The sequence below is a fragment of the Hemicordylus capensis genome, chromosome 11, assembly GCF_027244095.1.
Source record: "Hemicordylus capensis ecotype Gifberg chromosome 11, rHemCap1.1.pri, whole genome shotgun sequence".
Classification (NCBI taxonomy): Eukaryota; Metazoa; Chordata; class Lepidosauria; order Squamata; family Cordylidae; genus Hemicordylus; species Hemicordylus capensis.
Genome location: NC_069667.1, coordinates 19441318 through 19464839, shown reverse-complemented (window position 1 = coordinate 19464839; position 23522 = coordinate 19441318). Strand labels below are relative to the sequence as shown.

The 23522-nt window shown below is 48.1% G+C and overlaps 1 protein-coding gene across 5 annotated transcripts in view; it reads left to right on the top strand.

Moving 5' to 3' along the window:
- The window catches only part of FGF13 (fibroblast growth factor 13), a 263484-nt gene that overhangs the window by 193249 nt on the left and 46713 nt on the right, over positions 1-23522 (top strand). Inside the window, exon 1 of one of the 5 annotated variants that reach the window (XM_053274442.1) lies at positions 20898-22088. The exons of the other annotated variants lie outside the window; for them this stretch is intronic. Within the exon in view, the coding sequence (XP_053130417.1) occupies positions 21899-22088 (190 nt within the window). The 5' untranslated portion in view covers positions 20898-21898. Of the gene's footprint in view, positions 1-20897; positions 22089-23522 lie in introns of those variants that run through there. 5 annotated transcript variants of the gene reach the window in all.

The window sequence follows — 23522 nt, the reverse complement described above, 5'->3', positions numbered from 1 at the left end:
ACACGTCAGCTCTATGTCTGGCACACTTCTTGCTGGCCACTTCTCGGAGCACTTGCCCTGCTCCCTGTCAAGGGGGGCAGCTACATCGGGGGATGCCCGCTTTCCACTGGGTCCCATGTCCCCCCACTTGGGCAACCTGCAGGGAAAGAGTATGGGGTAACAAGATGGGCTCTTTGTGGAGAAGTCTCCACAGATCAAGTGATGAAGTATTTGCACAAGCATATGCAGTGCTGGTGGCACTATGAACTGAGCAAGCTGCTTTCCCCCCAACAAAGACAACACGGGCCAGGGGAGTGATACCCAGTATCTGGGATGGAAGGCATCCCCTGGAATCACTGAGTGGCTCCACTCTATTTTTGGAGGGGAAGGGCGGCCCAGCCCTCCCTCTTGGGTGCAAGCATGCAGTCTCTGGCATTATGCTTGAGAACAGCCGTCTTGGGCGATGTTGGGTAGGGATGTGCATGGAACCGCGGCGGGGGTGCTGCTATACGAGTGGAGGAGGGTGCACTTTCCCCTCCTGCCACTTTCCCCCCACCAGCATCCTTTGTTTAGAAAGCTAATTGGGGCAGCAGCGTCCCTCCCTGCCGCCCCGTTGCCCCCGTTGGCCAGATATGGCTGGAAGTCCTCGATGCACCTGCGCGCGTCGGCACGTTGGGGACTTCCGGCCATATTTGGCCAACAGGGGCAATGAGGCGGCAGGGAGGTACACTGCTGCCCCAATTAGCTTTCTAAACAAAGGACTCCGCCGGGGGGGAGCAGTGGGAGGGGCAAGTGCACTCTTCCCCGTTCTTAAAGCGGCACCCCCGCTGCCTTCGAACCGGTGGAACGCCGGTCCTTCGAACCGGTTCGGAGGCCCATAAAGGGCCTCTGAACTGGTTCCATGCACATTCCTAATGTTGGTCTGGATTGCTAATGATGTGTGAGTTAGGGTTAGGGTTCCAGTTGGCCCCTTTCCTCAAGAACTGCTCTCTCATGGGAGTGGCAGGCCATAGGGACACACATGTGGGCCAGAGGGCTTTTGCCATCCAGCCCCGTTGCTAGATCCATGCCAGCCCCGGGGAAGGGTACCACACCACCACCTTTCCAGGTCCAGAAGGAGTGGAAGAGCTCCTACTGGCAGTGTGGTCATCCTTTGGCACGAAGGGATGTTGATTTTGGCCCAGTCCGGCCCCCCAGCGTGCCAAGGATTGCTGAAAATAGGGGCTACCCTAACGGCAACCGATCTCCATATGCCTCAAGGCCGGTCCCAACCCAGGGATTTTGAATGTGTACTAGGAGGTAGGGGGCACATCAGTAAAGGCCCCTGTGGAAGAAACAAGCTTCACACTCAGTTTTGGTTACCTCTGATAGGCTTTTATTAAAAGCTTTTCAGCTGAGAAGGACCCAAAAGTTACAAGCTGCCCCCACTGGCTTTCTTAGCATCCATGCTCAGATGGGTCTTTCTTGCAGGCTCAAAGGCAAAGGGTAGTATGCAGACCACAGCCCTTTTATACACTTCCATACAGTATTGACACCAGTTTAGTACAATCCTCCGCATGCTTTTACAAACGGAACTCTCCACTGGTCAAGAATCCACGTCATGTAGCTTATACAGCACTAAGAGGATGTTTAACGTAAACATGTTTCTAAGTTTCCTTGCAGCCTTCTGCTGAGGGAGTAGAAACTGTTTACCAGAGGCTGTTTACCATGACCTTTGCTCCTTAGCTCACCCCTCCTATTCTCTTTTGGGCACATACATGTTAAAGTCAGGTCAAGACAAGGCTTGGGGGGGGTCTTTCTTTTTCATTTGCTTCCACACCCCCTATAATTGGATGGCCCAACTCATGAAGGCACAGGCCTACAGAGAACCAAAGCTCACAGAGCCTCTGGTTCTCCCCAGGATCCGCTGCCCGCACTCATATAATATCCCCTCCTCGGAAGTCGTCATGATCACTTCCCGGAGTAACAGGGAAATAGTGCCCTTCTCCATCCCCCCATTACCAGTAATCATGTTTGTGTAGCCACGATGCTCGTGCAACGGTTGTGGCGCAAGTGTTGTGGGGAGAAAGTTCCACATGCCGTTTGAAAGGATTTAAATGCCCTTCCCCTGCCGAGGGTGGGTGGTCCATGCCAAAAAGGCACGATTGCGCTGGGCATGCCCCGTTGAAGATGGTGGCCATTGGCTGCTGATGTACTGACACCTTGCCCACAGTCAGTGGTGGCCCGTGAACGCAGCTTTAAGAGTAAAGCTCCTCTTAACCTCAGGTTTGTGATCCACGGTTTGGCGTTATGTGCGAAGGCCGCTTATATGTCACCAAACATGGGTTTGCCACCAAGTGTATACTCAGCAGAGAGTTCCAGCCAACCCTGACTCCCCGCAAAGCATACATGCATTATTTGAAGGTGTGCATTTTCTCACATTTACAATTTGCATTTTAGGGCTCCACTTATCATGTATAACACTTGAACAGCTCGTATTTATCACCCGATTCAGATCCAAGACACTCCGCTGAGAAGCTTTGCTAGAGGAGGGGAAAGTGGAAAACCTAGCCACTCTTGTCTAAAAATGAATGATAGTTTTGTTTAGTCATTGCTATCTCTTTATTTCTGGCGGAGGCGGGGGAGAGAGCGTTCTGTTCCAAATATATTGGAAATTTGAATTTCTAAAATCTGTTCTTGTATGTCCTTGTTATGACTTAATATCAAAACTTAGACTGCATACTGTGAGTTGCCTGTCTGATAATTGCAGCCATGGGTTCTTGGGAGAAAGACCCATGGTGTTCAGTGGACTTACCCCCCAAGTGTGCCTAGCATTGAACTTCAAGACTTGCCAGAATGCAGCTCAGAATAGGCACTGTACATAACAAGGCTCTGCATTTTGTAGACACAGGAACATTTCTGAATTCTGCAAAGGGGTTTTCAAAACTTTGAAGCTGCTGCCAGTCAGTGTAGACAATCCTGAGCTAGCTGGACCAACGTCTGACTCAGTATAAGGCAGCTTCCTATGTTTCTATCAGTTGCTGATATCTGCAGAAAAAGGTGCTGTTTAAAACTGCAGAAGCAGGGGCTGGTAAAAAAATAATAGGTAGTCCATGATGTTTATTTATTTATTGGACATATTTGTATACCTCCCAAAACTTGCGTCTCTGGACAGTTTACAATGGTAATGTTACCAAACTTGAAAGCCTGTTAGAAGGTGGTTGTCCTGCAAAGGAGGTGTCAGGTGGGAGAGTCAAGAAATGAAAATGAGAGTTTTGAAAAATGAGTCAGCAGTCATTGAACTAATGCCTTGAACATTAGCTTGGCACAGAGAAAATATGTGGGAAGCCTTTTCCCCATCACTTTTCCTCCATGCCAGATAAAATGTTACCTGCTCCATTTCAGCAGGCTGCTGTTATGTTAAATAGGGTTGTGCAGCAAAGTTTGCATGACCTTGCAAACAGATTTTTAGATGGGCATATTATGTAGTTCTTTGGAAATGCCCTTTGAGCAGGTTTCTCTGAAAGTATGGAGAGTTCAGGATTATTAACTGTTTGGAATTGCTGCCATCTCCTGGTGTTTCACTGCAATGCGTCACACTGCAGTATTGGAACGAAGGTGTGTGGGGGTTTTTTTTTCTTTCCCCTTGTTTTCAGCAAGTAATATTACTTCTCATTCGGCCTGGGTGGTAGTTAAGAAGGTTTACATGAGGAATGCCTTCTCAATGCCACGTACTGAACAAAATATGTGAACAAGGGTGCTCTGATCTGGATCTTTAGTTCTTGCCAACTCCATTTAGTCTTCATTTATCTAGACATTTGTTCCTTGCTTACTGTTGTTTGACCCTGACTTACCTAGATATTTGATCCTGTATTTGGTTTCCATTTATTTTGATGTTTGGTCCTCACTTACCGTATTTCGGCCCTCACTTACCTGCACCATTTGTTCCTCACTTACTGGACTGATCTCCTTTTTGTTGGACATTAGGTCCTCTCTTACTATATTTTGGTTGTCACTCACCTAGACATTTTGACTCCCGCTTGCTGCACTTGGCCTCTGTTTACCTAGGTTTGGGGGCCTCACTTAACCTGGACATGTGGTCCCCGCTTACAGTTCTTTGTTTAGATTAACTGACATTTACATCAGCCGCATTCACACATAACGCAGAACTGCAGGTCCCATGGACCCCCGGTTCATTGGATGAAATAGACAGGAGGCTCTCTGTAGTCAGAGAGGAAAGGGAACTGGCTGTGTGGGCTTCCTGCTTGCATGATGGATAGCCCGAACAGCCAATCACAGCCAGAGGGAGGGTGGAGCTTCTTCCCTCAACTCCAGTTTCAGCAAGCCCAGCCTGCAGTTCTGCATTCGGACATACTGCAGGTGGCTGGAAACCTCGAGTACGAGCGGCGAAACTCACTACAACCCGAGGGTTCAAATCGGAGTTTGGTGAGCAAAACCTCGGGTTGATCTCCATACGCATTCGAACATTCAGGTTTGGCAACCTCTGGTCCCTTCAGCTCTGATTTCCTGATACATGCAAATGGGGCCATCCTAATAGCTTTTCATTGTGGATCCGGAAGATTCTCAAATATGTAGATGAGTAAGCATCCCCGTTGACATGTGAAGCATATTTTACACCTTTGCCTGCTGTCATAGGTAGCCCAAGGCATTTAGGAGGCTCCTGAGGCAGGGTGCCAAATGCCCCCTTGCCCCATGGCCCCTGGGAGAGGGCAGACCCCTTTCAAACCAACCTTTGCACGCTTTGAAAGTGGTGCAAGGGACAAGGAAGAAGGTTTGCCAGAGGCCTCCACTACTCTACAAGCTTTGCAAGGAGTGCGAGGAGAGGTGCTCTTTGCGAGGGTCAGGTTGGTCCCCAAGAGCTGCTCTGATGGTGATAGTGGAGGGGGGGCAGTGTTCCTTCTAACAGCAAAAGCCATTGCTGCTGGGGATTCTGGGAGTTGTAGTCAACAGCACCTGGGAATCCCTGTTAGAGGGAGCACGGGCTTCCCAGACGTTGTTGACGACAACTCCCAGAATCCCAAGCTGAAACAGCTCTTGCTTGGGGATTCTGGGAGTTGTAGTCAACATCTGGGGATCCCTGTTAGAGGGGACACTGGTGGGGGGCATCTTGTGGCCCTGTTGGCGTCCCAATAATCTGCCACCTGGGGCAACTGCTTCAGCTTGCCTCATGAAAGCATCATCCCTGCCTCCTGTACTCTGTCACCTTCTTCCTCTCCTCTCCTCTCCTCTCCTCTCCTCTCCTCTCCTCTCCTCTCCTCTCCTCTCCTCTCCTCTCCATCCACCTATCTACCTATCTATCTACCTGTCTATCTACCTATATACCTACCTACCTATCCACACACACAGTCCGGAGGCCGCTCTGATTTATTTTCTCCTTTTGTTATTTTCTCTCTCCTATCATCATCAACATCATCATCGTCATCGTCATCGTCATCATCATCTTATTTTATTATCTTATTATTTATTAATAAATTTCACTATAGTGATGGTTTGCGATACACAATCAAATCAATAAGGGCTTCATAAGCAATACAGTAAAAACATGCTTTTAAAAATGCATCAAACCAGTTTAAAATCCAACAATGCTACTGAACAGTGCAGACAAAACGGAGCTAGATGGCCTAATGGTCTGACTCTGTATAAGGCAGCTTCCTACATAGCCTGTGTTTCTAAAATAATTTCTATCATGGGTAATCTGTTCATATCTCTCTCTCTCTCTCTCTCTCTCTCTCTCTCTCTCTCTCTCTCTCTCTCTCTCTCTCTCACACACACACACACACACACACACACACACACACACACACTTTTGTGATGCTGTTGGTGTGTTGACATTACAGACTCCCAGTCCTTGCCAAATTATTGATAAGCAGCTACTGGTTATTTATTATATAACATAGAGAATGCCTTGCTTCTGGGCTCGCCAGAGGCATTCAGTTGGCCCCTGTGGGGAGCAGAATACTGGGCTCGAGGGACCTCACTTGGGTAGCTCAGCTGATAGAGCAGAGGACGGTGGAGGGAGTTGCTTTGTGGGCATCCTTAGGTCGTTGGTTTGATTCCGGCTTGAAGGAGTTTACTTTTGGGAGGAGAGCTGGTCTTGGGGCAGCAAGTATGAATGGCTAAGCAGGGTCCACCCTGGTTTGCATTTGGATGGGAGGCTCCATGTGTGAGCACTGGGAGAGATTCCCTTTAGGGGATGGAGCTGCTCTGGGAAGAGCAGAAGGTTCCGAGTTCCCTCCCTGGCAGCATCTCCAAGATAGGATTGAGAGAGATTCCTGCCTGCAACCTTGGAGAAGCCGCTGCCAGTCCGTATAGAGAATACTGAACTAGACAGACCAAAAAGGTCAGAATCAGTATAAGGTAGCTTCCTATATCCCCAGGAGTTTTTACAGACAGGGCTTCCCCCCCCAAAATCCACTCCTGATTGGAGTGTGCCAGTCCACATATTCGCTGGATTTAACCCGACCTCCCTGAGGGCTATCAGGGACCAGGACAGACAGGGCTTTGAATCTCCCCAAATGGAGGCTGTGAATTCTGGCTTAGTCCGAGTTATGTCCAGAGTAAAAAAAATCCTCTATTTCCAGCAGCTTTTGAAAAAAAAAACTCCAGGGCTTCTGCTTTCTCCAATTAAGGTGTTGATGCAGATGCTGATGGCTGTGCGAATGGTCCATCTAATCCCTCGAATCTGCTGCGAAGCAGATTCGCTCTTCAGATACCCCGAGGCATAGAGCCATGTGTGAAAAACTTCCAAGTTTGGTCCTCGACAAGCAGGGCTCTTCATCTGTTCCTCTTATGCATTGTATGCGACTCTGTGCCGTTTGGCCACCAGGAGGCAGAGCAGGACCAGCAGTTAAGCTCTCCATTGGGTTGCATTTTATAGAAATGGAAACTTTGTACACTTCACCCAGCTAGAGAGTTCTTTGCTCCAGATTCATTCTGGCTCTGCTGGAGGGAGGAAGTTGACTTCTTCTCTCCTATGATGTGACTGACCGTTACAACAATAATCTTCCATCCACATGCATTGCAGTTCACACAGTATAGAGGTCCTGCCCCCGAGGGACTTACAGTTGAGTTAAGGTGGACAACAGAGGAAGGGGAGGCAGGGGAAGAAGATGCAATATGCAGAATACAAGAGATTGGGGCCCTTGCCCAAGGGGCTTACCGTCTAAAATTTGACACAATAGAGCAGGCCTGCTCAACCAGCAATAGCAAATGTAAGTGCTATTGCTAACCATACCTGGAGATGCTGCCAGCAATCGAACCTAGAACCCTAGAATTCTGCTTGCATTCTGATTCCAATCTACATTCTGTCTGCACAATAAGTCCAGTCTGCATTCTGCATTCTGATTCTGATCTGCATTGTTTGCAGAATGATTCAATTCAGCTTCCTAATTCTGACCTGTATCGTGCCTGCAGAATTATTCCGATGTGCAGTTTGATTCTGAACTGCCTTCTGCCTGCAGAATTATTTTGATATGTATTCGGATTACAAACTTCACTTTGTTTGCGGAATCATTCCAGTCCGTATTCTGCATTCTGATTCTGATCTGTGTCCTACCTGCAGACTCATTCTGATAGTGTTTGGATTCCAGTCTTACTTTTGTTTGCAAAAGCCTTCCAATCTGCCAGCAGAATCATTCCAGTCTGCATTTTCTGATTCTGATCTGCATTCTGTTTGCAGAATAATTGCATTCTGAATCCTGATTCCAGTCTGCATTCTGCCTGCACCTATACTGCATTCACTTTAAACCAATTAAAACTTGTGGCCCTAAAAAAGAGGAGGCTTCCTTTTCTTCTTTCCTGACTCTTGGCTGCTGAGAGACATTTGGCTCCAAGGCTTTCAATGGCTCTTCCCTTTGATTCAGTGGAATACTCCACCATGTCGACAGTTCCACCACTGAAACTGGCAAAGCTGCGGGCCAGATAGTAATTTGGTGGAAAGACCAAGCAATGCCCATTTACACCACCTCAGTTTCTGCCCCGTCAACCTCAGCTCAGTCGGTAAAAGCCCAGTGTTTAAAATGAAAGAATAAATCGTGGTTGGGAGAGTTATTCCCTTTATTAATAAAACAGCATTGCGGAAGTGAAATGAAGTGTCCAGGTTTATGTTTTAGGGCTGGCCGAGCCAAGCTTATTTTGTATGTTGAGGATTATTGGGAAAGGGGTTGGAAATGAAATTGCTCATACCATAATGTCCTTTCACATATCTATGGGGCAGACCAGTTTGGAATGCTGTGTAGTTCTGTGGTCCCATCTGAAAAAGGGGATTGTACCAGCTTCACAAAGGGGAAACCTTAATAATCAGCGGGGTTTGGGTCATCTTCTCTAAGAGGCTAGCCAGAAAATTCCGGGGCTTTTTTAAAAATTGTGACTGGAGATGATGGGAGTTGTAGTCCAACAACAAAAATCAAATCCATTGTTGGGTTTGAGGATCCAACAATGGGGGGAAAGAAAGGGGGGACATGGCAAAAATTGTATAATTCTAACATTTATTAAAACGATGCATTATCGTTAATTGTTTCTTTGTCACACTGTATGTTTTATCATCGTTTTCATCCTGTCTGAAAAATTATTAATTAAAAACAGATGCATGGTGCCGAGAAAGGGCATAGACATATTTTTTCGCCTCCCAGAATCAGCCAATGAGATGGATTCTGGGCAGTAGATTTGGGAGAGGCAAATGCAAGTCCTCCTTCACACAACACACAACACATACATCACAGAACTCACCAGAACATCAAAATGTATTCATGATGCCCACTGGCTCAGGTGTCTTTAAAAGGGCATTCAACAAAGCCATGGCGGATGAGGGATCTACTGGTGTGTAACATTCATGATCACTAAACTGAACCTCCATGTTGAGAGGAAGTCTACCTCTGAATACCAGTTGCAGGGGAGCAACTGCAGGAGAGGGTTTTGCTTTCAGGCTTCTGCTTATGAGCTTCCCATGGAACACTGGGTTGGCAGCTGCAGGAAACAGGATGTCGGGCTAGACGGACTGTGGGTCAAACTTCATGCAAGCTCTTTGGGAGGAGATCTGGTCTTGTGGTAGCAAACATGCATTGTCACCTTTGCTAAGCAGGGCCCACCTTGGTTTGCATTTGAATGGGAGACTCCGTGTGTGAGCACTGTAAGGTATTCCCCTTAGAATATGGGGCCACTCTGGGAAGCACACCTGCCTGCTTGCATGCAGAAGGTTCCAAATTCCCTCCCTGGCAGCATCTCCAAGATAGGGCTGAGAGAGAGAGATTCCTGCCTGCAACCTTGGAGAAGCCGCTGCCAGTCTGTGTAGACAGTTCTGAGCTAGGTGGACCAATGGTCTAACTCAGTATATGGCAGCTTCCTATGTCTTTGCATTTGCCATGCTGAGGATGCTGGAACATGGGACCTGAGAATGTTGTGCTCTCCATAAGGAGAGCTGATCTTGCAGTAGTGAGCATGAATTGTCCCCTTTGCTAAGCAGAGTCTGCCCTGGTTTGCATTTGGAGGGTGACAACATGTGAGAACTGTCTGCTATAAGATATTCCCTTTAGGGGATAGGGCTGTTGCTCAGTGGAGGAGAATCTGCTTTGCACACAGAGGGTTCTAGGTTTGATTGCTGGCAGCATCTCCAGGTATGGCTGGGAGAGACTCCTGTCTGGAACCTTGGAGAGCTGCTGCCAGTCAGTGTTGGCAATACTGACCTAGAGGGACCAATGGTTTGACTCGGTATATGGTAGCTTCCCATGTTCCTCTGAATTTGTCCAGTCTTCCTAAATCCATTTAACCTAGTGGCTTTGTGCCACCTGACCTTGGAGATCAGGGCTTTTTCTATCATTTAAATTCCTCATAGAAAGCTGCAGAACTTCACCAGCAAAGTCAAAAATGCCCCTTTATCTCAAACACACCCATGTATCTCAGTGAGAATATTACAGTTTTGTCCAGAGAGATCCTCAGTCACCACTACCAGAAACAGAGGGAGGTGTTTCTTGGGCAATTATGCCCAAACGTTTAGCAAACGTGATTCTTGTAAATGTTTACAACCGTCCTGGTAGCTGGCGTTCTTCATCAATAATTCACCTTAAACAAAACCAGCAGCTTGGACTGTTTTTGCCCCTGAAAAGCTCTTACATCAGACAGGCCTAATGTACTGTGGGATCTGGTTACAGCGGGTGTTTTTTCCTCTACTCCACCCCCACCCACCCCCGCGCGCACCTAATATTCTAGAAGATGAGAAAATAAAACCTGGCATTTGCAAAATAACACATTTAAGCAAAATTTCACAGGCGGAGGAGCGCCGACCAATGTCCAAGAAAGGGTTCCAACTTTGCCAGAAAGCAACTCTTGGAGGCCATGCATTTTTAATGCTCTCTGAAAGTCGTAATGGTCTCCTGCTTCTAATGCCCATTAATGATCTCTCTATACCACAGAGATGGGCTTGATGCTTCTGGCCAGTACCTTAGAGAATACTTTAAAATCTGCCTTTAAACTTTCTCCGCGCTCGCTCTCCAATTCAGGCTGGGGCTGAGAAGGGCAGCATCAGCTGGTGAGGAAATATGGCACTGGGGATGAGAAAGTCTTATTCAGGTAAGGAGAGCAACATTTGGGACTTTGGAATGAGATGGGCATCTTCTGTGATTTCTGGAAAGCAGAGGAAGGACAAGAGAGAGTGAAGATGAACGCCTGTCCTCAGAATGTAGTCGTTTGTGTGAGCATTTGAATGCCGTCTGTTTGAACTGGCCGCTCCATAAACGTCTATACGATAAATAAGCAACCCTTCTGGGCTGAACTGTTGAAGATTTCTGTGTATACTGATGAGATGGCAGATTTGTTGCCACATGTCTTGCTTACACAAGAGAGAATGCTAGAATAGTTTCGTTTAAAATAGAGCTATCAACAGGACACTGTGTACTGTGCACATGATGTTTGTGTGCTGGCGAATATTTCTTTGAGAAGAAAAAGGAGAGAGGAACCCAGTCAAAGCAAAGTTCCTTGGGGGTTAATTCTTGTTGCATTGGATAATTGCAAATTATATAAAGAGTCCAGTCCTGTGCATGTTTCTTTGGAGTTGCTTGGATTCAGGGGAAATGGCTCTCAGGTCAAGGCATATAGGATTGCAACCTGAGACTGTATCTATGTTTTTCTCCATAAGACAGTTTTCATAAAACTTTAAATGAAACAGTATACTGACTAAAGAGGATATTTCCCTGACCAGTGGCTCCTTTGCGTACAGATTTATCATGTTGTATTCCCTTAATGCAAAAGATAAAGCATTTGCCTATCTGAAATGATCGCATTACTAGCTGAACCAACGCCCTACAGTGTAGGAGAGAGAGAAACTTGCTAAGAAATCCCACACGAGCATCTAGACATGAAATATGTGCCCCACAACGGCATACACAAATAATGTATATTATTTCAAAATCTGGTCTTTTCTTAGCTTTTCCTCAATTCTTTAATTTATAAATATGCTATTATGAAAACAGAGTAAGAGACCAAACATATTGGTGACAGACACCTCCTGAGATAATGGACATTTCTGAAATAATGATACTAAATAGAGAGTAACTTGACACTAGAAAAAGAACTCTGAAATGGCCATTTTGTGCGTTTGTTTAGAGAACATCATTGCATGATGTCATGTTGGACACGCAGTTGAGAAAAGGCCAAGATGTGAGAACATTTATATATTTTTAAGTGATTTTAAAAGAAGGAACACAAGGAATTAGCAACTTAGTCCTAGTTTGACTCGTAAATTAAAAATCTAAATTAATGCTTCAATTTTGTATACATCTATTTTGCAGTAAGGCCCATTGAAATCCATGGGACTTACTTCCAAGGAAGCAGGCACAGGATCTGGCTATAGATAGATAGATAGTATTGATTCTATTTGTACTCCACTCCAAACTTCTGTTTCTGGGAAGTTTACAACAAACAAAACAAAACAAAACAGAAATTGAAACCTTAAAACCATTTAAAACCACAAGTCTAGTAAAAAAGCTTAAGTGAATAAATGTGTCTAAAGATTTTTAAAAAGTTGTCAGCAAAGGAGATGCTCTTATAGGGACCGGCGACACCGTTTTTGCAAATGCCATCCTAAATGTGCTTACATGAAAGTAAGCTGCATTGAAATCAGGGGGGACTTGCATCCGAGTAAACATGCAAAGCTTGAAGCCGGGCTTGTCTTAAATGAATGTTGCTTTCAACTTCTAGAATGGTTTTTCATATTCGGAGGTTGATGTGACTGTTTCCCCATGAATATCATTCATTTGGGCTACACCAGTGTAAGTGGGCTGTGAATTGTGGCCAAGGGTTTGTTTCTGGATTGTCACTCTAGTTAGTAAAAGTGGGGAAACCATAAGATCGAATGCTTCTTCTGTATTACAAAACAAATTGCCCACATATATAAAGTCAGCATGTCAAGGAGAAAGGTTATGATCTCCCGACTTGCTAATTCTCTATATGTAGGGATTTCGTTGTGAAGAAGCATGTGACCCTGTGATCTCCCACCTGCATTCTGAAATGGTACAATACCGTGGAATCAGTTCAGAACTGAAGCTTTCCCTCAGTTTCAAGTTACTGAAGTTATCCACACAATCAAGAATTGTTCTACCTGGGTTTGGGAGTTGTATATGATCCCAGTTTTCAGTTATGTGGATTGTGGAAGTAAGGTAGGAGGGAAACCTGGGTAGAAGTTTGTGTGGAAGCTTTCCCCCCTACCTTGCTTCACCACATTAACTTCTACCCAGGTTTTCCTCCTACCTTCCTTCCACACAACTGAAAATTGGGAGCACACACAGCTCTAAAACCCAGGCAGAACAGAGTTTTTGATTATGTGAATGACCTCATTGTGTGTAAAGTGATGTGTATATCTGGGAAAAAATATTCTGGAGCAGAGGTTCCAAACCCTAGGTCCCCAGCGATTGTTGAACTAAGACTCCTACCATCCCCAGCCACAGTGGCCTTTGCCCGTTGTGACTGCGGATGATGGGAGATGTAGTCCATCATTTCAGAGGAAAGTAGGTAGGAAGCCTTATACTGGTAAGGTGTACCTTATACCATATACGAGTATATAGTAGCTTTATACCAGTTCAGACCCTTGATCTATCTGGCTCAGGATTGTCTATGCACTGCTGACCAGCAGTGGTTCTCCAAGGTTTCAGGCAGGAGTCTCTCTCCCAGCCCTACCTGGAGATGCTGCCAAGGATTCAACCTGGGACCTTCTGCCTGCCAGTATACCGATGCTCTTCCACTGAGCTATGACCCCATCCCCTAAGGGGAAGATCTTACAGTGCTCACATATAGTCAGCTAATCCGAATGCAAACTAGGGTAAGCAAAAGGGGACCATTTGTGCTCACCACCGCAGAACCAGCTCTCCTTCTCACCACTATCCATCTGTAAAGTGGTCATTGGTTGTCATAAAAAGAAAAGTTTGAAGCATTTTTCAAGAGGCTGACTGGAGGTTTGTGCGGAAATGCTAAAACTTGAGCGAACGTCCCCGCTAGATTCATCTTGGCAAGGCTTTCTACTGTATCAAATGGCACTCTGTAGTCATAAAAATACCCTGAAGGTTGGATTTTTTTGTCTCTCGCTATTGTTTCTTGTGGGCACATCCAATCCCAAGATGAGAGACAGTGATGGACTGCAGGAGAAAGCTGGTCTTGGGGCAGCAAGCATGAATTGTCCCCCTTTTTCTAAGCAGGGTCTGCCCTGGTTTGCATTTGAATGGGAAACTACATGTGTGAGCACTGTAAGATATTTCCCCTTAGGTGATGTGAGCGCTCTGGGAGGAGCACCTGCATGCTTGCATGGCAGAAGGTTCCATGTTCCCTCCCTGGCAGCATCTCCAAGATAGGGTGGAGAGAGACTCCTGCCTGCAGCCTTGGAGAAGCTGCTGCCAGTCTGTGTAGACAACACTGAGCTAGATAGACCAATGGTCTGACTTGGTATATGGCAGCTTCTTATGTTCCTATGTAAGGTCTTCGTCCCAATCCTCATACCATTTCCTTCAAAATTACTATGTGGCTGCCAATTCCATTCTGGGTCTTCAATGGCCACACCTATCTGTAACAAACCCAGCCAATCCAAAGTGGATCGAGATGCCGGAAGGCAATCTGGTGATATCAGAAATAGAGGCATGGTGGGAAGATATTGCCCTGCAGCACGCAACAGAAGGGTGTCTCTTTCTTTCTGGTGAATTTTGGGATGCCCCAAACATTCAGGTGGTCCACCTTGGCTGGGAATGTCCTGAAGTATCTGTCATGACTCTGACTCCAAAGAGTGACAAGCGACCTGATTGGTGACATGGAAGGCAAGGAATCAGAGGGCGGTCATGGCCAAGGAGTACTGAAGGGCCATCGGAGAGCATGCATTACACTTTGAGATCCCCCCCCCATTTCCTCCTTTATTTCCCACAATATCAAATAATTAAATCCCCAAGATTGCTTCCAGTAGTCACCTGGGGAATGATGTCAGTTCCTGGAGACTCTGGAAGGTTAGCAACCCTATTGACAATGGCTAGCTTACACACACCGGAAGCCTCCGATTGCCCTTGGACTTCTGCTCGTCATTGGTTTCAGAAGCAGATCAGCTCCAAGTCTTGGCACTGGAACATATGGCAAAGGATGCTGGGATGGACAGATGTGGCATCCCAGAAGGATTGTCGAAGTGCTTGTTACCTTCCTAAACAAAGGGGTTTTGTTGCAGTTTTAAGTCAGGCTGTTGTAAGGGATGTGGCGTAGGGGAACTATTACAGGATGGTGTGTGTGTGTGTGTGTGTGTGTGAGAGAGAGAGAGAGAGAGAGAGAGAGAGAGAGAGAGATTTTTGTGCCTACAACCCATAGTTTTCAACAGAAAACAGAATTCACCATTGTTGTGGTGACGTTGTGCACATAAATACAGTAGACTATGTTCCGTCTCCCTTAATTTCAACCCCATGACTTACATGCTACGTTCACATCTTTTGAAAACTATTCTGTCTGATTTCTCGGGGGGTGGGGGGTGAGGGAATAAATACAACACTAACTTCCAAAAACAGATCTGAAATGTTTGCTGTCTTAACATCCACACACAGCCTTCCTTTGGGCTTCAGTTACTTGCAAACCAGAAGTGGGTCAGCCAAAAGTTCCTCCCTGTGTAGGGCTCACCCGCTTTGAAGCCAACTAGGAGCCTTTTTCTTACAGCTTTTCCCTCAAACCACCTGCAAAGCTCACTACAATGATACATATGAACAGTGCTCATATGTCGTTTTGCTGTACAACATGCTGCAAAAAACAGGTGCATTTTTAAACTTGACTACGTCCAACAAAGCACAACATTTTCTGGCTTGGAAGTGATGATGATGATGATGATGATGATGATGATGATGATGGTGAAAGGGAAGTCAATTAGCCCCTGCTAACTGAGCACTGATTGACTGATTAAGTGCCATCAAGTCAGTGTTGGCTCTTACGACCACCTAGATAGATTCTCTCCAGGATTATCTGTCTTCAACTTGGCCTTTCAGGTCTCTGCAGTGGTGCATTCATTGCTGTCGTCATCGAGTCCATCCACCTTGCTGCTGGTCGTCTTCTTTTTCTCTTTCCTTCCACTTTCCCCAACATTATAGACTTCTCAAGGGAGCTGGGTCTTTGCATAATGTGTCCAAGTATGATCGTTTGAGCCTGGTCATTGGTACCTCGAGTGAAAATTTAGGATTGATTTGTTCTATGATCCATTTGTTTGTTTTCCATAGAAGCTCTTTTAAAGCGGTGACTCACTTATGTTTGTTTATTTATCGTATTTCTGTACTTCCTGATATAGAAATCTCCAGGTGGTGTACAAGTAAAAACATAATATAAAAGCAATACAAAATAGTTATAATTCATACAACAGGTAAAAAATCTCGATAAGTTTTTTTTAAAAAAACACATATTAAAATTTAAAATAGCAGGGTTTATTCCTTCCCTTTCCAGCCCTCCTGTGGCTCTTGCTTATGTTTTGTTTGAGACATTGAGCCCCTTTAGGACATGGAACCCTCTCCATCTGTCTGTTTTCTGTGTAAACCACTTTGAGAGCTTTTGCTGAAAAGTGGTGTATAAATTGTAGCAGTAGTAGTAGTAACAGCAGCAGCAGCACGAATAGTGTAAGAAGACCTGGATGTCTGATGTATTGTTACCAACTTTGGCTGGTGCAGAATGTAGCTGTTCATATATGAATGATGCACGTGCAGTGTTCTCTCTAATTTTTTTGATCTGTGTACGGAATGAATTTAGTTGTGGGCAATCAAGGCAGTGTGTGTGGACATGCATTCAGAGTGGGGCATTCCTGATTCAACCTGAGCGGGATCTAAAATTAACTGAGCGGACATCCAAAAACTTGTGAGCACGAGCACATGCACACGCCTTAGAGGGAACTCTGTGCATGTGTATTGATAAATATGTGCAGTGCGATGCCAGTCACACTGCAGCTCTCAAGAGCCGAATCACAAATTCTAAAGGGGAAGAACTCTAAAAATCTAAACTCTTTTTCTTAACTATAAATGGCACATGGAGCTGCTCGGGAGTGTGGCGGGGTGGGGAGAAGAAAGGGGAAATCCCTCCGGGCATGGAAGCGTGTGTGTGTCTGGATCATGGCCAACGAGTTTAGGAGCGGGTTGTCATTTAGTGCAACAACCATATGCATGTCTGGAAGCAGAGACTGAGTTAACGGCACTTGATTTTATCCACGCACACACACAAAAAAGAGAAACAGGCCTGGCATTATTTTCTTACATCGCATCTGGCAGCCGCGCAAATGTAGCTATGATGACTCTGGGATGAAGCCAGCGGGAAGAGAACCAAGCATCCTCTTTGCCTCTTGAAATGTCAATTGTGCTTTTATGAAACCAGGGGGTGCTGGTGCGAGCCATCGAGCCCTTCTTTGTGTGGGCCCCTGCATTGGTTGTTTAAGATACAGACTTGTCATTCCGAAAAACCTCCTCCTCCCAGAAGTTGTCAGTTTGCTGTGTGTTTGTTCAGCTTGCCCTCCAGGAGTCTCAGGCTGACCCCACTTTAGCTTCACAGTGATCAGGGACATCCACCCCAATGGATCGGTGGTGGATCAAGGGCAGACCGAACCAAGTGCATATTTGTGCACTGCCTAATTAATCTGTGGAACCCACTGCCACAAGAGTGGTGATGGCCATTGGTTTAAAGGGGATGAGAAACGCAGTGGGGAAATGACTTGACTAGCAAGCCAGAGGTTGCTGGTTTGAATTCCCTGCTGGTCTGTTTCCCAGACTATGAGAAACACCTATGTCGGGATATAGGAAGATGCTGAAAGACATCATCTCATACTGCACGGGAGGAGGCAATGGGAAACCCCTCCTGTATTCTACCAAAGACAACCACAGGGCTCTGTGGGCATCAGGAGTCGACACCGACTTGACGGCACTTTACTTTAGAAAAATCACAGGGGAGGAGGCATCTGTTGATGACTTTTAATCGTGATGGTTCAATGGAACCTCCCAGTTCAGAGGCAACCTGCCTCTGGCTACCAGTTGCTGGGGAGCAACAGCAGGAGAGGACTACTGTCATCATGGATGGATTGTGGACTTCCCAGAAGTATCTGTTTGGTCACTGTGGGAAGCAAGATGCTGGACTTGACAGACTTTGGGTATGATTCATATGGGCTCTTCTTATGATCCTGTGAGGGCGGGCCAAGGTACCATTTCATGGTTCTCCCTGCCTAGCAGGGTGGAAATCCAGCTCTTTTCAGGGTGGAAATCCAGCTCTTTTCTAACCAACAAACGGAGGTACTTTTTCACACAACGCATAATCAATTTGTGGAATTCTCTGCCACAAGATGTGGCGACAGCCAACAGCCTGGATGGCTTTAAGAGGGGTTGGGATCACTTCATGGAGGAGAGGTCTAGCAATGGCTACTAGTCGGAGGGCTACAGGCCACCTCCAGCCTCAAAGGCAGGATGCCTCTGAGTACCTTTTGCAAGGGAGTAACAGCAGGAGGGAGGGCATGCCCCTTTCAACTCCTGCCTGTAGGCTTCCAGCAGCATCTGGTGGGCCACTGTGTGAAACAGGATGCTGGACTAGATGGGCCTCCTTGGGCCTACTCCACACTGGCTTTCAGAATGGCTTCATGAGTATCCCATTTTACAAATAACCCTTCTGGATAGGCAGGCATGGAGCAGAGGCTCCCAACCTTGGATCCCCAGATGTTGTTGGACTACAACTGCCATCACCTGCTGCCACAGACAGGGAGTGATGGCAGTTGTAGTCCAGCATCTGGGGATCCAAGCTTGGATCCCAGCCATCTATACAAGAGTAACTATTGGCTTTATGATGTGAGCTGCAGCTGTGAACAGTAGTAGGAGAAAGGTTTCTGTCTGATTTCTGGAAGCTGCTATCTATCTACTGGGTACTCTGTGTGTGTGTGTCCTATTCCAACAATGCATTTGGTTTGAATGTGGCCATCAACACTGCAAGCCAGAAAATGACCCCTCTTTCCAACATGATCATGGTCAGGCGTGGGTAAGCAGGCTCCTCTTTTGACTTGCTCTGCTTTGCCAGTCCCAACATCATCAGTGATCTCCAGAACTTCATCTGGTTCTTCTTTTGGCTTCCGTCTAGAAAATCTCTTGAGGATGGCAGAAGAAATGACCAAGATCTCAGATACGTCCACAGTTGGCCATAAAATAATCTTGCAGCAAAACCTAGAGTGAGAAGATGACTGATGCAGATGAATTACATTGCTACAGATAAATCACTTCACTTTGGGTTGTGTTAAAAATCCACAGGAGGGATTCCATCACCAGTGTGATCTTCAAGGCTCCAAGCAACAGAATGGAAAAGAAAGTTTGTGGTCTGAACTAAAATTCACTTCTCATGTGCTCAGTGCAATGCCGCTGATATTACCACATGTGTTTTTGTTTTGACAACCTATGGCAATGCATCATAGGTTTTGTATTCTGGGATCTCACTCTCTCTCTCTCTCTCTCTCTCTCTCTCTCTCTCTCTCTCAACAGTGTTCTGGTGTGCGCACTGCATGATGGGATTTGTAGTTTTGAAACCATGTGACTAGTTATCCATTCCAGTGCTTGGCTTTGGTGGTGATACAGGAGCTGGTTTGGAATGAAGAGAGAAATAAAAATATTTGTGGGAACGCTGATTTTGCAAAGAAGTATAATGCTCACTGATGCTAATGTGGCAATAATAATAAGGTCTTGGTTCCTGAGTGAGAATGTCACAGATCTATCCAAAGTACGATGGCAGATTCTGGTGCATCTACCAGAATTTTTGAAGCAGAAGTCTGGTTTTTCAGAACCACAACATTCAAATTGAAATCTGTTTCTCTGGACAGTTGGACAGAAACTCTATCAGACCTTACTACTATGCTGTCCAACAGAGAAGTCACCACTTTGAAATCCCTTCTATATCCCAGGGACAGGCAGAAGGAAGACTGATTTACTGGTAGCTCTCTGGACGATCTGCAGAAGATCAGCAAAGGGTTTCTGAATCCCAATGCAGCCACAAACAAAAGGGCATCTTTTCCTTTGGGAAAGTCAGGGGTGGATTTTGGGTTCTATTCTGCTACTGACAGCAGTTTCCTAGGATGAGCTACTCTTTCACCCTAAACGGATTGTGGCTCTGGTAGGTGATCTCAAACACCAAAGGAGATCCCGCAAACCTAATGAAGCCTGCCCACCTAGTAGTGTGTGACCTGCTTCTTATGTGGCTCCAGAAAGTGAGCAAGTTGACATAGCTGTATAGAGAAAATCCATAAACAAGATCAGGAAAAAGGTCCTTGCCTTGAGGAGCTTACAATCACACCGTCCCAGGAATCTCAGGATGGACATCCCTTGAAGAGGACCATTTTAGGGAACCAGTTGTCTGCCATTTTTGAAAACCCTGACGGCCAAGACTCCATCCTCTGGTTCTATTGGTGGCAACCAGGTCATTTGGTTCCTGATATCTCTGGCTTAGAAGTCAATGGTGCATTGTGCGGGGGCGGCGGGGAGAAGATGCCTGTTGAGCCTCCTTTCCCAACCCCTTCATCTCTCTCTCTCTTGACTTCTGCTAGATTTTGAGGAGGCCTGCTTGAAGCTTTGAACATAAGAAGCTGCTCTAGACTGAGTCAGACCCTTGGTCCATCTAGCTCAGGATTGCCTACACTGACTGGCAGGAGCTCTCCAAGGTTCCAGGGACGGGTCTTTCCCAGCCCTACCTGGAGATGCTGCCAGGGATTGAACTGGGGACCTTCTGCATACAAAGCCTGGGCTCTACCACTGAACTCCGACCCCGTCCCCGTCCCTTCTTGGACATTTCTGGTGGGAAGCAAGAGGAGATGGACCTGGGGTCTCATCCAGCACATTCCTCAGGTGGCTGTTGCTGGTGTCTATCTTACCTTTCTTTTGAGATTGAGCCCTTTGGGGACAGGGATCCATCTTATTTATTTATTATTTCTCTGTGTAAACCGCTTTGGAAACTTTTTGTTGAAAAGCAGGATATAAATATATGTTGTTGTTGTTGTTGTTGTGGATCCCTCCCTGGCCAGCTACCGTCTCCACACGTGTTCCCCCACACAGCCGATTTTGCAAAGAAGCCTAATGCTCACCAAATGCTAATGTGGCCATAACAAGAAGTTCCTGGGTCGGGGTGAAAATGGCACAGATCTATCCAAAGAACCATGGCAGATTCTGGCGCATGATCCAAATCAGCATGTTTGGAGCAGAAATCGGATTGATCAGAAGACCACAACATTCAAACTGAAATCTGAGACGGTTGGCCAGAAACTCTGATCAGCGCGGGGCCTCCCCCGCTGGCTTCCTCTCCTGGGCTCCTCCAAAGTCTTTACCAACCCAAGTCACGTTTGTTTGGGTGTCTGCTGCTGCCGCCTTGCTCCCAGGAGGCGGCTCCGGGCTTGGGGTGCTGCTGCTGCTGCTGCCGGCGCCTCGTCCTCTTCCTCGCGCCTCTGGAGCCCAAGGGAGCGCGCTTCCTGCTCTGGCCACAGCTGCGCCTGCCTCCAGGCGGCGGCTGCTGCTCTTCTTTCTCCCTCCCTCCTCCCCGGCTCCCTGCGCACTGAGTCCGATTTCTGCATTTGCTCAAACGCGGGAAGGAGGGGGCTGCGCGCAGGGGCTCTGCCGCGTCGCCTCTCCTCTCCGCGCCGGCAGCTCCAGACCAAGAGCGCAGCCTCTGCTGCTGTCGTCGAAGGGAGTGCTGCCTGCGCCGCCTCTCCGGCTTTGCAGAGCCCCCCGCGCCGGGCTCGGCATCTCAAGCGCGCCAGCGGCGCCTCGCTCCAGGAGGCAGGAAGATGCTGCGGCGAAAGCTCCCCCGCTGACGGGAGGCGAGCCAAGCGGGGGCTCCCCGAGGACTCCCCGCAGCCTGCCGGGGCGCAGCAGAAGCGGCGGCGGCGGCGGCGAGAGGAGCTCGGGAGTCTGAGGCAGCCTCTCAGAGGAAGAGCCGGCGGCGGGCAGCAGCTCCCCTCCGATCGAACAGGTTGAGCCTTGGCAACCCGGCGGCTGGAGGAGCGCGCAGGGGCAGCTCTGGGCAGGCGCCGGCGGCGCTCGGAAGCGCCAATGCTGCGCCAAGGCGCCCGCGCGCATTTGGAGACGCCGTCGAGGGACCTGTTGGTCGCCCCCCTTCGGCGCCGCTGAGCCGGCCGCCAACTTTCCGCCCCGGGGCCAAGTTGGAGAAGAAGCCCCCCACCCCCACCCCGTCGGCTCCGAGAAGCGAGCGGGGCCCGGTGTGGTCGCCGGGGGGAGCCCCTCTCGGCAGCCCCCTCTCCGGAGCAAGGGCAAGCAGGCCGTGCGCCCTGAGCCTCCAGCGGGCTCCTTGGGCGGCGGGAGGTGGGCTGGCCGCCTCCTGCCGCGCCTGACTCATTCCGAGGGGAGGCGAGAGCAGCATGCTGGGGGCTCCCCCCGCAGGCAGCCCCCGCAGCCCCGCCGTGTGACCCTCCAGGGTGGCGGCCATGGCAGCAGCCATCGCCAGCTCCCTGATCCGACAGAAGAGGCAAGCGAGGGAGCGGGAGAAATCCAACGCCTGCAAATGTGTCAGCAGCCCCGCCAAGGCCAAGACCAGCTGCGCCGACAAGAAGAAGCTCAGCGTCTTCTCCCGGGTCAAGCTCTTCGGCTCCAAGAAGAGGCGGCGGAGGAAACCAGGTGGGCAAGGAGAGGCGGAGGGGAGGGCAGGGCGGCGGCGGCGGCTGCCGCCCTCACGCCCTGCTCGTGGGCTTCTGGGACTGGGAGGCAGCTGGTCGGAAACAGGGTGCTAGGCAGAGCTCAAGCAGGGTGGTTTAAAAAAAAATAGCTGGGATAGAAATGGAACTTCCATGTACAGAGGCATTCTACCTCTGCGCTGCTGGAGACATGCGCCAGGACATGGCTGCGACCTTTGGGTTCTGGATGTTCCAGAGGCTTCTGATTGTCCATGACGAGAAACATGGTGGGCGAATGGACCTCTGGTCTGATCCGGAAGGGCTCTTTTGAGGCATGAGAAATGGAGCCTCCATGTGCGGCTGCAGTCTATTGGAGGCTGGGGAGACCACCAGGAGGAGAGCAGATGCCTCCGGCGTGTCCTACTTGTGGGCTTCCCGGAGGCATGGGGTTGGCTACGAAGGCTCTTATATTCTCAGAGGAGAACGGATGCCATGCACTTCCTTGTGGAGGAAAGATGGGAGCAAACACCGTCTGCCTCAGTGCCTTGTCCTGAGTCAGCCCATGGGTCCCTCTAGCCCTAGAGCAGGGCTTGCCAATCATGGGTCCCCAGATGTTGCTGGGCTACAACTCCCCCCCCCACCCATCCCCAGCCAAATGGCCTTTGTGCGTGGGAATGATGGGAGTTGTCGCCTGCGAACATCTGCAGACCCAAGGCCAGAAACCCCCGAGCCTAGAATTGTCTACCTCTGGATTTCTCTCCAAATCCTTTTCCATTCGAGAACCTGGGGTCTTCTATAGGCAAGGTAGGTGCTCTCTCACTGAGCTCTGGCCAGGCATCAACAGATCCACTGCCCAGCTCGCCAGTGGCGAATGCCCCCAGCCCTCAGGCGAGCAGGACACCCTGCACCATCTCCTCCCCAGAGGTCTCCTTTCCACTGCCGCTTCTGAGAACGTCAGAAAGAGCAAGCATCCTCTCTCTGAGCAAGCAGGAGAAGGCTCCCACTGTTTCTTACCATCTCCCAATGCTTATCTCTTAAGCCCTCTGCCCGTGTGCCAGAAAAAGGATCTGAGGGAACCAGGGATTGGGGGCAACCAAAAATACTGGCTGGTCAGCGAGCGAAGTCGATCCCTGCCTCTGGCCCCTTGCTGAACACCAGTTTGTGGGTTGCTTCGTGTGTGACCATTGAGAACCGCATCTCTGATGCACACGCTAAAAATATAGTGTGCACTGTTTACAAATAAGGTTTGTCACCATTCTTGGTTAGCTGTGGCTCCTTGCGGCTTGAGTCTGTATCCAAAGACTCATGGCTTGTGTGGGTGTTGCGTGAAGCACGTTGGTTGGTTGTGCACTGCATGGCCATCATAAGAGGTGGTGGTGGTGGCCACTTGCTAAGTTGTGTGTCTAGAAAAAGACTGGAAAAGCTGGATGGAGCTTCC